Source organism: Camelina sativa, chromosome 20, assembly GCF_000633955.1.
Source record: "Camelina sativa cultivar DH55 chromosome 20, Cs, whole genome shotgun sequence".
Classification (NCBI taxonomy): Eukaryota; Viridiplantae; Streptophyta; class Magnoliopsida; order Brassicales; family Brassicaceae; genus Camelina; species Camelina sativa.
This window is the reverse complement of record NC_025704.1, coordinates 15,331,212-15,348,375: the sequence shown is the minus strand read 5'-3', so window position 1 is coordinate 15,348,375 and position 17,164 is coordinate 15,331,212. Positions and strand designations below refer to the sequence as shown.

The following is a 17,164-nucleotide window of genomic DNA, read 5'->3' as shown; positions in this document are numbered from 1 at the left end:
CATCAGATAAACCGGATTGAGCTCGACCAGAAATCGAACGAGTGGTCGGATCCGCTAAAAGTCTTGTCTTCTCAATCATTTTGATTTTATTCAAACGAACATGTTGATTTTATGTAAAATAAACTAGATATTTACGTGCGGGACTATTTTGAACTTTAAAATAATTTAAGTACTGTTTTATAAATTTTAAGTGAACAATATGTTAACTCAATATATTATGTAGTGCATAAGTAGTATGTTTGTGGTGTATCGTGTTATAGTAAAGTTAGGATATCATATTATTAATTAAATTTTATGTAGTATAAAATATACAGATTTTTTACGTGTCTATTTGGTTTGCAATTTATAGATAATAGTATTTGAAATTTTTTAATTTTTTTAAATTATATATATATACTATATTGTGACATTGTAATTTAGTTTGTTTAATCTATTTATAATTAGACACTTTGGAATATACAGTTTTGTTGTTGTGTATATAATCCTTTTAATTTTTGAAGTTTTAAACTTTCAGTTGATCCATACTAATGTTTTCTTTTGTTATTATTATGATATGTATGTGTATATAGATACTAGATAAGGACCCGTCCGATGTACGGGTTTAAAGTTTTATAAATTATATTAAAATTTATTGTCCGTTATTTATAATTTTTTTTATAATACACCGATTTATATCAATTTACAAATCTTTTATGTATGTTACTATTAAAAGTGCATTTTTACATCTAAATATACTCTATGTTACAAATATATTCCTTATCACCCACCTAGAAAATATCTATATGAACACATTAAGCCAACTATTTTACTTTCACTTCTACATAGTTTTTTAATTAATATAATTATTGGTTGAATAAAAAAATATATTACATAATATAATAATCAATATGTATCATCACAATAATGTATGATCTCCATGGAGAAAACCTCAGCTCAGCCTCATCCCTTATGGAGAGAACCTTGCGTCCAACCTCTTCAACCATGGAGAGAACCTTGGCTCTGCCTTTCTCCCTTGGGGAGATAACCTTTTGTCCAACCTTCTCCATCATAGAGAGAACCTCGGTTCTGCCCTCCTCCTGTGTGGAGAGAACATGTTCACGTCTTTTTACTATCTCAAAATAGATTGCTCCGACAACCAATAAAAGTAAAAAAAATTTATATCGTCACAAAATCTTTTGATAGTAACTAATGTTAAATTTCTCAATGTATTTGTAGAAGTGTTTTTGACACACCATGATGTAGCCTATGTCTCTATAACGCCTCAATCGCCACCTTGCTTAGTGAGCCCATGTTCACTCTCAGTCCATGGACTCACCTTCCTAAATGGACCCTACATCTATTTCCAGCCCGTGGACTCACCCATATTAGATGGCCGGTTTCTATGAGGCTTTAAAAACTTGTTGACCGACCCTACAAATCAAAAAATTATCTTTTCATGTGTTTTGTCCTCACTCGCACAGTTCTGACAATCGCTTCCAGGAAGGTCACCTGTCATGAAGTTCTCTCAGGACCCTTAACCGAAAAATAAGTGCATTTTGGTGATGTGGCCAAATCAATTATATTAAACATTTCCGCAAACCAGGGTGTCACAGTCTTTGAGCTCCTATGGATCTATCAACAATGATTTATGTTTTTTCAATCTATCTATCTATGTTTGTTGTAAGCTTGTGTTTGATTAGCCTATTTTATCCATCCATTAGGTTGATGCGCTTTTATTCGTTATCTCCCTTTGGGATTGAATGAATAATGCTAACAATTATGTTTGCAAAAAAAGAAAGGTTTATGACCAACTAATCAAGGTTTGACATAATTAAAGAAACAATAGAAAATTATAAGCACGGTAATATATAAATCCCAAATAATTTAAAGATGAAAATATATATTAAATAAAACAATCAAAAAATACTACAATAAAACTTTAAAATACAATATTTGGAAAAGAAAACGCATATATTAATCTTTTTTTTGGGTCAACATATTAATCTTACATATTCCCAACTGAAAAATGAGAAAGTATGAGAAAAGTTTGGTTTAAAAAAAAATAAATAATTTACCTTCTCATTAAAAAAAATTTCTCAATTAAACAAAGTTGAAAGCAGTATTTTTAAATAAATTATTTAAATATAAGACGATCTATTTTTATATAGAAGTGAGTATTCAAAAAAATTTAGAATTAATAATTAACTGTATATTTTTCTTAATCCCTTTTTCAATTTTTTTAGAATTAATAACTTAAAACTAAAAATAAGAAAATAATATTATAATTTCAAATTTTATGAAATATATATGTATATATATATTATTCTTATAATTATTTAAAAAACTTTGTATTTTTATAATTTCTGTAATTTTTGATAATTATCTTTTTACATTAATATTTTTATAACAAAATATTTTATTTTTATTGTAGTCAAATTCTTCCAATTAAATATTACCTTTTACACATGTCAAAATCTGAGATTGATAACTTGACACATGTCAAAATCTTGTTAATTACTAACTTTCAAAACCCAACTTTATATAATAAGATGTTAGCAATGAGGAAATTAAATTAAATAATAATTTTTGTTATAGAGAGAGATATATGGATCATGTCTTCTTCTTCTACAATTGGGAAAGTTGATTTTTTTATTTATTTTGGTCTCGACCGACTAAATAGGTAAGATCTGGGAAGATATCGGATCCAAAACTCCTTAAAATCTTGGATCCAAAATTTTAGGATAGCAATGGGTTTAGGCCTTTATAAGAGAGAGTACTTTGAACAAACCCAAGTTTTACAAATTTTTAATAAATTAATAATTAATGTTAATGGCATACTTGTAAATAAGTTTGAACTTGAGGATTTATTTCATAAATGTCTCCAAAAATGTATATATAGATTTGTAAAATAATATGTTGTGTTGTACAATTGGATAGAGTTTACGAATTGGGAATTGGATAAAAAAAACTACATATATGATGAAATTGTTTTCCTTTTTTTTGTTTTCTTTTTGGGCAAAACCTTTGGTAATAATTTCATCATATGTGTACTTTTTTATCTTAAATTTATTAGTGTTGAAATTAATAAAGGAGAATTAGGTAATTTAGCTTAAAACCCCTAATTATTTGAGGAAATTATGTAAATAATGTTAGTACGTAACTCTTTAAGAAAGTGACTTTTTTTTTAGGGAGATTTACTTAGATGTTATACATTTTAGGTAATATTACCAGAATCTAGAAAAAAAAAATTATTACTAGAATATTTTGGGTATTTTCAAAATACTCAGCGTGCTCTTGTTTTATGTTACCGGAAAAACGTAATTACAAAAATATTATTGCTACGTCAGACACTACATCAGAAATCGCTGACGTGTATTAAATAACTCAGCCATAACACGTTACAGAGGTAATGACGGCTGAGTTATAAGTATGTTGCGGCTGATTTATAAAAAAACATTTGAGTAAGAGCGGACGGCTGACTTAGAGCATAACTCAGCCAAGCGTTACGGCTGACTTATTAAAATCTGGCTGAGTTATGCTCTAACTCAGCCGTCCTTACGGCTGAGTTTACCCGATGGTTGAGTTGGCTGAGTTATCACTACGAAATGGCTGAACTAACTTTTTTCGGGTGGCTGAGTTATGAAAAACAGCTGACTTATGAGATGTAGTTACGACTGAATTATGGTTAAAAACTATAACTCAGCCGTGATAGGCTGACTTATTGTACAACTCGGCCATTTTACGGCTGACTTAGTAGCAAAAGATTAATTACTAGAATATTATTCAGTTACGGCTGACTTATTAAACGATACGGCTGAGTTACATATTTTCAGTTGATGAAGTGGCTGAATTTGGCCGCCATTTTTTTGCTTTTTAATTACTGTAATGTTATTCATATTGTGACTGAGTTATAATTTGTTTGATGGCTGAGTTTTATTTAGGCTGAGTTATAATTTGTTTGATGGCTGACTTGCCATGTCAGACGCATCATCCATGTCAGCATTCCATGTCATCATCTTTCTTCCCCGGAAATATGAAACGTCGTTCCTTCGACTCTTGTTCTTACATGGTTTTTACCTTCTTCTTCACCTTGTTCTTCTACTTCTTCTTCATTTTCTTCTTCACCTTCTTCTTTACCTTGTTTTTCTACTTCTTCTTCACCTTGTTCTTCATTTTCTTTCATGGATCCAGTTCCGGTACTAGTTGTTTCCGGTAATTGGATAAAGAAACAGAGATATGTATTTTACACCGACGATAGAGGGTGTATAGTGTGCAGATAGATGGAGGCACAACACACGACAAGCTTGTGGAGCTTGTTCTTGAGGACTACGGATTGGACGCGTTTAGCCATGAGCTAAATGCATGCTCTCGATGTAAACAAGTTGGGCACAATGCGAAAACTTGTCCGATGCAGTATTATTGTAATACATTTGTTTTATTTTGTGCAATAACTCAGGCGTCAAGTATTATAACTCAGCCGTCATATTAATCGACGAGACCTTTTGTTTTCCCCTTACAGATTATTCCTTGTGATAACTCAGCCACAAAGCATTATAACTCAGCCGTCATATGAATCGACGAGACCTTTCGTTTTCCCGTAAATACTATAACTCAGCCGTCAGGTACTATAAATCAACTGTTTGCTTTTAGATTATTTCTTGTGATAACTCAGCCACAAAACATTATAAGTCAGCCGTCATATGAATCGACGAGACCTTTCTTCTTCTCGTAAATACTATAACTCAGCCGTTAAGGTTTTTTTTCGGGTTGTGACGTGGAAAATCGAAAATGATGTGTATTTTAATTTGCTGATGTGTATTTTTTTTTTTTAAAATCAAAATCAAAAAACTAAACCAAGGAGTAAAATTGTTATTACACCCAAGACACTAAACATTTGAGCAATTTTTAGAAGATTGTTAGATATAAGGAATAAACCAACTTTTGGATAACATTTGAGTAATTCTTTCTTTAGAAAATTGCCTTTCTCCTTTGTAAAGAAACACAAACCAAACCGACATAGTTCTGGTCTACTTTCAAACCTCCTTAACGACCTGGTTCATTATCCGAACCGGTTTTCTGAACCCGACGACAATAATCTACATTGTCCCATTCATTATATTGATTCGGATAAAGCAGTTTAAGATTTTCTTGTCCTGATTCGTTAACCTACTATATATATTTTGCATCCTCATATACTAAATGGGTTTTGTTTTCACTATGTGAACCAAAATATGAAATTATAAATGACCTAGACCAAAACGTAAGACGCTAGATATTTTTCAATTTTTTAGTTTAATAGAAATATGATTAATAATAAGTATATAAAATATGTACATGCCAATTATATAACTATTAGATTAGGAATCACCCGATGTGCGAGTTTAGAGTTTATAAAATAAAATAAATATTGTTAGTAAGTAAAAATTATCTATAAAAGTAAATAAATACACCGAAGTGTCCAATATGATATTTGTTGTAAAAAGTGTGACTAAGTGATTGAGACTATTAATCACATTTTCTTTGAATACTCTCGCTCATGTGAAGTTTAGGATTTATCTCTGACTCCGGTCTTGTCAGAGGATTTTCCCATTATGAGTCGGTGTACTCGAATTTGGATTTTGTTTTCTGTAGGGATGCCTCTCAACAGGGTGATCCTAATCAACTTCTTCAATTACCATGGATTTCATGGGCAATCTGGAAGGCTATAAAAAAAAATCGAGGTTTAGAGATCAAGGCGAATGATATAACTGCTCAGGCTTCGGGCGATAAGTTAGACTGGGAAAAAGCGCTCGCTTTTATAGCGGTCATGTCAGCTCCATCTTCGTCTTCGGATGTCCAGGTTTCTTCACCTCGTTGTCAGATTGATGGTTCTTAGAAAACAACCAATGTGCATTCAGGATTGGGCTGGTGGTGTTGCGTTGGTGAGGAGCGAACCATGTTGTTGGAGGCCAAGTGTCTAAGACAGACCTCCTCCCCCTGCATTCGGAGTTAGAAGCGTTGTTGTGGACCATGGAGCGGATACATGCTGCAGGAATCGCTTATCAACATTTCGAGACTGATTGTGTTGAGTTACTCACTATGGTGCAGTCTCCTAAATATTTACCATCCTCTCCAACCTGCTTGATGAGTTTAACTTGCTAGATTCCTTCCCACTATTCTCCATCTCTTGGATCCCACGTGTGTCAAATACGAAGGTGGATTATCTTGCCCGTGTTTCGCGCTCTCTTATCTCTGAAGTTTCTTTTGTAAACCCCTTCCCTCTAGTTTAGGCAACTAACCGAGGAATTTCCTTCTAATTTATTGTTTGGTTGAAAAAAAAAAGTAAATAGATACACTTTTAGTTAAAGAAAATAGTTATAGATGAGTTAAAAGTTATTAAAACAAAATTAAATTTAACAAAAAATATATATTTAATTCTTTTTTAAGTAAAAACTATGTATAAAAGTAAAGAGATAAACTTTTAGTTATAGAAAATAGTTGTTTTTTTTTGCTATAATGCACTAATGACTATCCATTTACAAATCTACTATCTACATTACCACTAAAAATGTATTTGTACATACAAATATATTTTACCGTTAAAATATACTCTTTAGTCTTTACTACTACCAACAAATTGTCTTTATGAAGACATTAAATAACCTACTATATGTCTATTCAGTTTAACATTTTTATAGTTACAAAAACGCATATATTAATTTTACATACTCCTATCTTATATATATATATATATATTACAATAACAGTCTTTTAAAATAAATTATTTGATTGGTGAAAAAAATATGAGACGATCTATTTTTATTTTATTTCTTTTTACTTCAACGATCTCTTTCCTTATGTAAAGGTGAGTATTTACATTGTTTTAGAAACAGTAATTAATTGTATAATTTTCACAATCATATTTTTTTATCTTATATAAAAAATAATCCTTTTTCTTGTAAAATTAGCAATTAAAATTAAAATACGCAAACAATATTATAATTTCGAATTTTATGATATATATATATATATATATATAATTTTTTATAATGATCTTTTCTAAATTTTGAAGCTGTTTAGATTTTATAATTTTCTTGTAATTGCTTGTTAATATTTTTAAACTGTTAAAAACAAAACTTTTGTTTTACATTTGGAAGTTTAGAAAGGTTTTTTTCTTTAAAATATTTTAAATAAAATTATTATTTTTTTCTCTATTTTGCTTTTATATAAAACCTTTTACGGTAGGTTTTGAATTTTTCTATTTTATTTTTAGTAAATTTAGAATTAACATGTGTCAACATCGGAATGATAAGATTATATCATATTCCATCTAATCTCCCCAGCCCCACCTAATTGATCAATTTTTTTTCTTTTGATTAATATTATAAATTATGAATAGACATGGATTTATCACCATAAAGACATAAAATAAACTTGTTGTGTTAATTTAAAATTAATTTCTATGTTTGTTTGAATTATAGTTTTTTATTTAGACTATTGAAGAGAAAGTAATTTTTTTTTATAGAAATTATACATAAAATAAATAGAAAGTTTTAGTAAATATAAAACTAAATATCTTGCTGAAAGACAAGAAAATTGTCATTTTAGTTACTAGTTAGTACAACCAATATTAAACGAAAAAGACATATTAAAAAGTTATAAAACTTAACCCTAAGAACTTATTTTATATAGAGGCATACCCTATTGTATCTCAATCTCCTTCCTATGATCAGCACGTACAAAACAACGATCATGAGTACCGGAGAAACTTTTGATTCCATTCCGACTGATCTCTTTAACGAGATATTCTCAAGGTTGCCTGCAAAGTCCATATCTAGGTTTCTCTGCGTGTCGAAACTATGGGGGTCCATGCTTAGGAGTCCATCTTTCACCGAACTGTTCTTGACCAGATCATGGGCTCGTCCACGTCTCTTATTCGCCATCAAACAACCCAGTGAATGGCGCTTCTTCTCGTCGCCTCAGAATCCATATGATGATGACACTTCATCTCTTGAAGTAGCCGCCACCGATTGTCATGTGGACTTCCCTGGTAAGTCCATGTTCAGAGACGACTGTACGTGTAGCTATACCTCTGGTTTGTTATGTTTTCCTAATGTGCCGAGCTTGGAAAACAAGAGCGGGGATGCTCAGTGTGTGATATGTAACCCTGACACAGGACAACGTGTGTTTTTACCTAAAACGAAAACAACGGGACTCAGCTCGAGATTCTTTTCTAGGGTTTGATCCGATTGACAAGCGATTCAAGGTTTTGCATTTGGTTGAGTTCAGTAGACCTCATAGTACCATCCCACATAGATTTTGTTTTGAAACGGTTCATTATATTCTGACATTAGGGACTGGAAAAATGAGTTGGAGGGAGATCTCATGTCCCTTAGAGTTAGAGCTTCTTCCTATTAATAAAGGGATATGCATCAATGGGGTTTTGTATTACTTAGCTAAACGATTGGAAGAAACAGATTTTGTTGTAGTTTGCTTTGATGTTAGGTCTGAGAAATTCAAGTTTGTTGATGCAAGCTGCTTTAATCATCAAGCTCGTGTTACATTGGTAAACTATAAGGGTAAATTAGGTGGTATTTATTGGTTGTATGAAGCCAACGGTGGAATAACCAATGTCCAATTGTGTGTGTGGATTCTAGAGGATGTCAAAAAACATGAATGGTCGAATCATGTCTATACTTTTGGTGATGGTGATCTCGGCGGTGCGAAATTTGATTGCGTCATTGGAGTGACGAGTACAGGTGAAATTGTTTCTTCGGATGATAGTGAACCAATCAGAGTTTTATACTTCAATCCTGAAAGGAACACTGTTAAGATTGTCCGAATCCAAGGTATCCGAATCCAAGGTTTTGAGTATGGTAGTCTTGTTCACGCTTTTGTAGACCATGTGGAAGATCTTAATGCTAACAATGCAGAGCCACTCAAGTCAAGGCTAAACATCATTGAGAAAAGGCCATCAAAACCACAACAACAAGGTCGTCGTGCATCATCAGGAAAACAATTAGGCATATGCAAACTTGCTCCATCTACAAGTTTCATGCAGAACTCGTACGATTTATTAGCTAACCTAGAGTGAGAGGACATATATACATGTATTGCTCGTTATTGGCTAGCTAATCTATGACTGTGTTCTGCTCTATCACTATATATATGTTGGCTTTAGCTATTTCGTTATTTCTTGTGTTTTACTTTTACAAATCAAACCGAATCAAAGGCAAGAAAAAAGATTTTTAAAAAAAAAACGCAAACCAAATTCGATATGGTATAAATCTAAACCGGTTTGGTACAATCATAATACCCAAATAGGTTAGCTCTGTGACGCTCATCAGCTATGCTCTCCTCCGTCACAAGGAGACGACTCGGTTCGCTTCAAAACGGGGCTTCCTTGCTCCGGTTCATGAGAACGGAGGTAGGTCAGCCAGACGGCGGAACAAAATCCCCTTCTCTACCGTCGTCACTCAAGAAGAAAGAAGAGAAATCGGAATGGTGGATCGTCGACGGGGAGATGCACGAGATGGGAGATCTATCTTTTTGAGAATGAATTAAGACCAAAACAAAGAAACAAGAGGCGAAAGAGAGTTATACAACTGTAACATGAACTGAAAATACTTTAAAACGAAAGAAGAAAGATCAAGTAACCCCAAATAATCAAATAGAAGAATGGGTGCAAAATTAAGAAGATGAGCAGTAAGTAAAATCAATCAACCACTAGATAAAGGCCCTTCTGTATACAATTACAAAGGAAGTGTAATGACAAACTTGGAAAGGAAAAAACTAAGAGAGGTCACTTGTGCTATGTACTTATGGTGAGGACCTACGATGAGGATTGGCGAGCACGAACGAGTGCGTTGAGTTCCCTCACTTGGCTTCTCAACCGCTCTGGGTTGCAGAAAAAGTCCACAAATACCCGCCTTTGGAGTTCCACGTCCTTTGCGTGATGCTTCACGATCTGCAGCAATTACAGTATATTCAAATTTTCTATTTCACTCTAATACATATCCATTTGTGCGAGCGGAAATAAAATTAACAGATTAAGACTCGCCTCTCTTTTATTGCGGTGCTCGAGCGTGACCTCTTCCACTGCTGTAGAGAGTTTGGAGTTGATTTTCCCCATTTCGTCAAGTTCTTTCATCAGCGGCTAATGTTACATGAAGGAAACAACATGACTTAAACTTCCATGTATTGGTTTAGATTAACTACTCAAATTTGTAACTGAGAATTATTTTACCCATGGTGTCAATATAGGCTGTGCCGTAGTTGAAGACGCAAAGAGTAGTTGCTGCAGGTTCTGAATGTGGGTACACCTGAAAAACAGAGGAAAGACAATAGTGATATATGAGGAATGAGGAATGAGGAATGAGGAATGAGGAATGAGAAAATAATCCTCAGTTACAAATTTGAGTAGTTACTGCGTGTTTCTGTGTACGAGAGAATAAGGAATGTTATGAGGATTTTGCACTTACAGTTCGTTAATGCATCTATTTCTGTCATCTGGAAGGGAATTATCGAGGTCAGACTGAAGAGACGACAAATCCGACTGAAGAGCAACTATCTGCTGAATGATGGCTGGAGCAGAGACATAACTTGAAAGCCCGGTCTGGGCATCTATAACAGGAAGAATGAAGGTTGTCAGCCTAAATTAGGTTTGGATAATACCAGACAAAAGGGAACAATTTGTGTAAAACAACAGAGTTGACTACTTGAGTGAATGCTCAAGAGATCTCTAACTCCATGTAAAAAGCTGTCACGATCATCTACTGCTCCTTGTTCTTGCACATCGGATGCAGCTTGAATCAGTGCTGAACACCGCCCCTGTATATATAGTGTAAAGATTAATTAGTTTCATTATCTGAAACTTGCAGGAAAGAGTACACTGAAACTATGACTATGACCATACCACACGGCTTCTTGTGGCGGAGAGGTAACCCTGAAGTTCGGATTCAATTACTTTTAGCAGAGAGAATGCTCCAAGCATGTTTTTCTTTTCTAGCTGGCATGCTAATTTCAAGAACTGGTGTCTTGCTAGCTGATTAACAAGATGATTGATGAACTGCAACAAAATTTTCCGAAATGAAAGACAGATTGACAAGTAGATCTTGATATCTCAAACACGGAAAACACGCAGTACTGTGTCCAACATATCTTGAAGATATCAAATCAAAAAAACAAAAAACAAATAAAACTGAAGGCCAACATACCACTTTCTGTTTACTAATATACAGCTCTTGACGCATGACCTTTAGATCGTAATCACCTAGAAGGTTATGATGAAAATCATATGAAAGCCCAATATTGTCGAAGAGCAACAAGTAATAAGCAAAGTGTAAATGCTGAATACCTTGCAAGATATAGGTGTCCTGGAGTTGAGCAAGCTCCCAACATAGTTCAGGAATCGTCTGAAAAGAAGAACATATTAAGCAAGTATGTAATTCAAAGAAGTACCAACTTGTAATAGTTTAGGAAAGAGGATACTTGAAATGTCAAGAATTGAGTATATAAAACAAACCTCAGATAAAAGTTTTTCTTCTTTCTGATAAAGGGTTGAGATTTCTTCAACTAGATCTGCATGTTTTCTCCTGCACAGGTATGAAAATGATCACCGGAATACAGTATGAAAACGTCAAAGTCTTGCTTCAATTATCATGTTCTTATACCTTAGAGAATGCAGATCAAAATGAATATGAGCTTCAACTGATGTTACTTGAGATTTGAGTGTCAAGAGGATAGCTTGTTGCTTAGCATTCTCGACCTGGGCTTCAATCCATTGTCTCTCACTTGTTCCAAAGCTGTGAATAACAAAAAAAAATTCCTAGGAGAGTGAGAAAACTTGTATGCGCGAAAATACCATAATTTTCTATGCCACTAAGTGGTCTCCAGTATTTTTGAAGTCTGGCCAAGTAGCAAGAGAGACCCTTGTACATATACAATTTTCTGAACTAAAAGACTTGATTCAAATCTAGGGTGATGGTCAAGGTGAAAGATGAAAGTTATATTGCCGTAGTACCACATAAAACATACATAGATCGAAGTCGTTGCAGTTCAGCTACACGTTGATGCTGTGACTTTTCCAAATCTGCTGCATTGTAAATAGATAAGTTAAAGATGGACAATAGTTTCGAACAAGTAAGAATCATGCACAATAAAAAAACGGAGGAGATATATTCTACAGAAGTTACATAATTTTCAGGCAACGCAAATGTACATCTGAAAAAACACAAATCACACTGTAGTAAAGTTACCTCGCAACATGTTTGATGTATCATCAAGACTAACCCATGAGCATTTTGATTTTCCTTCCTCCGCAACTAAACGGTATGGCCCCTGACATGATAGCAGAAATATTCACATTAAGCTGAATAACATTATACTTTCTACATTCTCAGAAATTGTCAAACCATACTATGGATAGGATCCCAACTAGCTTGAATTTTCTATATGATAAAGAGAAGCTGAAATCATCAGCAATGACATCCACTTACTGTGTCTAGTTGCTTTGCAAACCACTGATTTAGCTCCTTTGTGCAGGCTGAATCTCCAGCCAAGTAGGCCTGAAAATCCGAGTATGCTAAGTAAATTCCATCCTCTGCACATATGAAAACAGCCAATTAAGTTGGCTAAACGAGTTGATGAAAATTTAACGACATAGCTGTCAAAGCCCCCTTCTTCGTCTACAGAAAATACAACTTACTGCCTCCATGAAACTCTTAAAACAGATAACTAATAGAAAAATACCAAAAACGAAATCTTAGCTACAAAGAGAAACCAATCTAACTAATTGATCTTTCAAATAACTACCAGATTCGCAACTACCTTATGCAACTAATTTAAAAGTATAGTGCATTAAAGCCAATTACAAAATTCAGCTTCAAAGAAGATTTACAGTAGTTCACCAGGTATGGAAAAGTGAAACCAAAAGAGAAGGTATAAGAAGGAAACCTTCGCCGGAATGATAATGTGCCAGCTCTTGAGAAGTGGAAGCCAGTCTTCCTAGAACTCCATTCATCTTAAAGGAAAATATCAAAAGTAAAAATCACAAACTTATAAATGACCAAAAGAATTCCACATTCCACTTAACAATTGTCTGAGGACATGTATCAAACCTGCAAATTTCTAGCAGATAAGCTGTCTTCTATTGTTGTTATCTGTCCAGTGACAGCAGAAGTTGCAGCAACTCGAGCACGTCTCCCCTGGATCAGAGCTGAAGATTGGCCAGTGAGCAAATCATATTGAGTCTGTAACCGCCTTAGCTGTCTCTGCAACTCTAAGGCTTCAGCCTTATGCGCCAGAGTTGCATCTCTGTCAGTTAAAAAGAATCTGTCAGTGGTGCTGATCTAATTATTTGTATCTACAACTACATCAACAAAATCTAGTTATGAACACCTGTGAGAACATACTCAATAAGAACCTGAATGTCATACATGAAAATCCAAGTGATGAGAAATAAAGTCCCTGGACATTTCTCACAGGGAATAACAAAATACATTTATATAAAAACACCACAAAGAAACTTATAATTACTAATGCAAATGCCTGATGACCTAAGGAGATAAGTGACATAAAACCGAAGTAGTCAACAAAATTAACCCACCATGCACCATAGGTCAATAAACTTAGTGCACACATGATATCCCACACTAAGAAACCTGGACAGTTGTACTTGTTTCAAGTGATGTGAAACTAAGTCCTTGGCAAAATTAAATCAAGAGCATTATAATAGAGGGCATGGAACAGAAAGTACAGAATCGCATATAGGATATGAAGGTCTAACCTTACTTCTTGAATACTTTCTTCTGCTCCAAAAACCGCCTCCTGATTATTTCTCCTGGAAGAAAATGCTGATATGCTATCATAAGCCTGGTCCAGATCCTCGCCCTGAATCCATGCAAAAAAAATGCATAGTAAGAAGGCAGGGGAATTAACAGCGCAAGAAACTCTTAAAAAGCCGAGGATAGAAGAATGACACAAGGAGTTACCTGTAAGAGCTTCCCATCTCTTTGAAATTGCTCATATCTGGATACAGAAACAAGAAAAACAACCAATTAACCACTGATATATGAAATAACTACATAGAGAGAAGCACATGGACTTTAACGGCAAAGAAATGTATCTGAATAAGTTCCGGTAAACCTAAAATGCAGCAAGACATTGAATAGTGAGAAAATAAGCTTAGCTATCAACAACAATTCGAAAGTATAACCCCAATGATTAGCCTAATTGCGATAATTCAAGCTTCACCCAAAATGGAATATATACCCATTTCACCAAAACCAAAACAAATTCAACCTAATCCGGAAACCTAACAACATTGAGAAGTGAGACATTCGNTAACTACATAGAGAGAAGCACATGGACTTTAACGGCAAAGAAATGCATCTGAATCTTTGCTAATAAGTTCCGGTAAAACTAAAATGCAGCAAGGCATTGAATAGTGAGAAAATAAGCTTAGCTAACAACAACAGTCGAAAGTATAACCACAATGATTAGCCTAATTGCGATAATTCAAGCTTCACCAAAATGGAATACATACCCATTTCACCAAAACCAAAACAAAATTCAACCTAATCCGGAAACCAAAGTGAGAGATTCGATTTGAATCTGAGAATGGTAGCGAAAAAAGAAAAAAAAAAAACATACAGTGATAGTTCGGCGAGAGAGAGGACATTGGAAGGGCGAAGAGAGGAACAGATCCAGTCGAGGATAGGTCGAGCATCGTCATACTGAAACGGCCATTCGAAGCTGTCGGGATCTAATTTTCCGGCGCCTTCGTAACCTAACTCCGCCACGAGAGAGCACAGTCTCGCGCTGCTCATCACCGATCGCCTTTTTCTTCAGCGCTGGTGGTTGAGGGAAATTATACGAATTTGCCCCTGAATGGAATTTTGAAATTCACAGTTGTTTGTTGCCTCTTAATTCAATTTTGAAAGTCATATGAAAAAAAAAAAACAAACATTTGCTTTTTCATTAGTGAATAATAGGTGATGTCTCCTTTATTTATTTTTTGTTGTTCTTTCATGTAAACAACAAACAAACAAATCAAAACACCAAAACTCCTCCCCCTACAAAACTTTTACATGGCAAGTGAATGCAGCATGATGACCTAAATCACGATTTTGACTAGGGCCGTGGTTTTGAACCGAACCACAAAATACTTCAATCTTGCCGTACCGAGAATTTTGGTTTTGGTTTGGTTCCGATTTTCTCAGCTGAGCCGAACAGCACATTTTCAATTTAGCTTTGGTTACATGAGAATTTTGATTTGGTTTGGGTAAACCCGATCAGTTTTTTTCTGTAATTTTTTTAAATTAACCGGACTCTACCAAAATTAGATCGGTTTTCACTAATATCCAAATTAAACCGAACTGACTTACCCACTTAATCAAAAATATACAATTTAATCAATTTTAATCAATTGATTTAACCAAGAACCGAAACAAACCAAACTAAACCATTTCATTTCGGTTAATTTTGGTAACTAACTAGAAATATTTCGGTTAAAGAAGAACTGTAAAAGCCGGCTCATCTCAGTTTGGTTTGGTTAACCGAAGTCGCATGCCATAAATTTTTGATGATACGAAGATAACTTTTTATTTATCTTGGAAATAGTACTCCCCTCTTATTCAAATTATTACTCCCTCTGTTTCACAAAGAGTGTCATTTTGAGAGTTTTTCTTTGTTTCACAAAGACTGTCATTTTGTATTTCCAATGTGATTTTTAACATCAAATTTTCTAATTTACCCTTAATCCAAAGCTTTTCTTATTGAATTTCAATTATAAATTACTCATTAAATAGGGGCATATATGTAAAATTTGCACAAAGAGTGTCATTTTGAGAGTTTTTCTTTGTTTCACAAAGACTGTCATTTTGTATTTCCAATGTGATTTTTAACATCAAATTTTCTAATTTACCCTTAATCCAAAGCTTTTCTTATTGAATTTCAATTATAAATTACTCATTAAATAGGGGCATATATGTAAAATTCAATTTTTTCTTAATTTGTGTGTAGTTGGTCAAAATGACACTCTTTGTGAAACAGAGGGAGTATGAGATATTTTATATAAAAGCACCCGAATCATTATTTTTAAAAAAGTTTAATCAATCACAAACAAAACCGAATAAAAAAATAATAATAAATACAAAATTAATCTAAAACTTATCTAGAAAATGGAAAACAATCTTATATTATAAAACAAAACAAAATCTCTAAAACATCTTATACTGTGAAACATAGGAGTACAAAGCTGTGATCAAACTATTGTTAGATTACAAATTGATGTTTTAAATACTAGCGGGTATTCTCCTTTATTGTTCTGAATATGTTTAGCAAAATGTCCATATATGTGACTACTACGATGAATGCTTGTCATGAAGCTTTAAGCAGACATTGAATTCACTTCTAAACATATGCACTCACTTGTAGATTGATTAAGCTTTACTTCGTCTAGGAAAATTCTTTTGTTTGTGTTGCATAGAAGAGTACAGTTCTCTTTGCATTCACAAGAAGATCTAAAGCAAGATACACCGCTAGTACTTGCTTGTCTATTGTACAGTCCACCGAGCTTTCTCATTTATTTAATAGACTATATTAGGATTCGTGCTAGAGCACGGGTGGAAATTCTTTTATATTATAATTTTAGAATAAAATATAATTTATATGATTATTTATTTAAAAAATTAGATAAAATATTATGCAATAAAACCATATGCTAAATATGATGGCTTGAAAAAAAAACATCTATTTTGTAAGTTTTATATTGTTAATTTTGTAATTTTATGTATGAGAAATGACTATGTTTGTTGTTTGTTTTTATTTTAATTTTTGAACATGTTTGGTGAAAATTTTTTAATATGACCCGTGTTTAAGTAAGATTTTATTTTCAACTGCACAATAAGATCTTGGAAATCACGATTAAGTGTGCTAAATTGCCAAGATTTTATTCCTTTTTACGCCTAGAAGTATATTTTTATGCTTAACAGTATATATTTTGTAACAATACATGAAATACTAAAGATTTTATTTTAGAAATTGTATAAATTAGAATATTCTCTTTAAGAGGATTCTTTGGGATATTTTTAAGTATATTCATATAGCGTACAGATTGACCAACTAATCTATAATTTTTTTTTATAACTAACCTATATTTAATTTATAACTTATTTTAAAACCAATTTATCAAAATTATATAATC

The 17,164-nt window shown here is 33.3% G+C and overlaps 2 protein-coding genes across 3 annotated transcripts; one reads left to right on the top strand and one right to left on the bottom strand.

Annotated features, from left to right (window-relative positions):
* LOC104772541 (F-box protein At1g31080-like) lies at nucleotides 7,711-9,052 on the top strand. Its single transcript, XM_010497143.1, has 2 exons — nucleotides 7,711-8,008; nucleotides 8,313-9,052. The coding sequence occupies exons 1-2, from the start codon at nucleotides 7,711-7,713 to the stop codon at nucleotides 9,050-9,052; spliced, it is 1,038 nt and encodes a 345-aa protein (XP_010495445.1).
* On the bottom strand, nucleotides 9,565-15,017 carry LOC104770905 (AUGMIN subunit 3-like). Of its 2 annotated transcripts, none has more exons than XM_010495374.2 (18): nucleotides 14,611-15,017; nucleotides 13,950-13,986; nucleotides 13,745-13,848; nucleotides 13,077-13,272; nucleotides 12,913-12,979; nucleotides 12,456-12,559; nucleotides 12,216-12,297; nucleotides 11,995-12,052; nucleotides 11,631-11,762; nucleotides 11,483-11,552; nucleotides 11,315-11,372; nucleotides 11,175-11,230; nucleotides 10,874-11,026; nucleotides 10,677-10,788; nucleotides 10,440-10,581; nucleotides 10,205-10,280; nucleotides 10,019-10,114; nucleotides 9,565-9,925 (listed from the first exon to the last, which is right to left on the bottom strand). In XM_010495374.2, the coding sequence occupies exons 1-18, from the start codon at nucleotides 14,784-14,786 to the stop codon at nucleotides 9,791-9,793; spliced, it is 1,854 nt and encodes a 617-aa protein (XP_010493676.1). In that variant the 5' UTR covers nucleotides 14,787-15,017; the 3' UTR covers nucleotides 9,565-9,790. The 2 variants fall into 2 exon arrangements, with proteins under 2 accessions (XP_010493676.1, XP_010493677.1); XM_010495375.2 differs by having other exon boundaries at nucleotides 11,995-12,049; nucleotides 14,611-15,016.

Excerpts from the sequence above, each read along its gene's own strand:
- LOC104772541 (XM_010497143.1), top strand. The coding sequence starts at position 7,711 with ATGAGTACCGGAGAAACTTTTGATTCCATTCCGACTGATCTCTTTAAC. Across the intron at positions 8,009-8,312 it reads TTGTCATGTGGACTTCCCTG|GGACTGGAAAAATGAGTTGG; the intron begins GTAAGTCCATGT and ends TTCTGACATTAG.
- LOC104770905 (XM_010495374.2), bottom strand. The coding sequence starts at position 14,786 with ATGAGCAGCGCGAGACTGTGCTCTCTCGTGGCGGAGTTAGGTTACGAA. Across the intron at positions 12,560-12,912 it reads ACATTATCATTCCGGCGAAG|AGGATGGAATTTACTTAGCA; the intron begins GTTTCCTTCTTA and ends TCATATGTGCAG. Across the intron at positions 10,582-10,676 it reads TCTCTTGAGCATTCACTCAA|ATGCCCAGACCGGGCTTTCA; the intron begins GTAGTCAACTCT and ends TTCCTGTTATAG.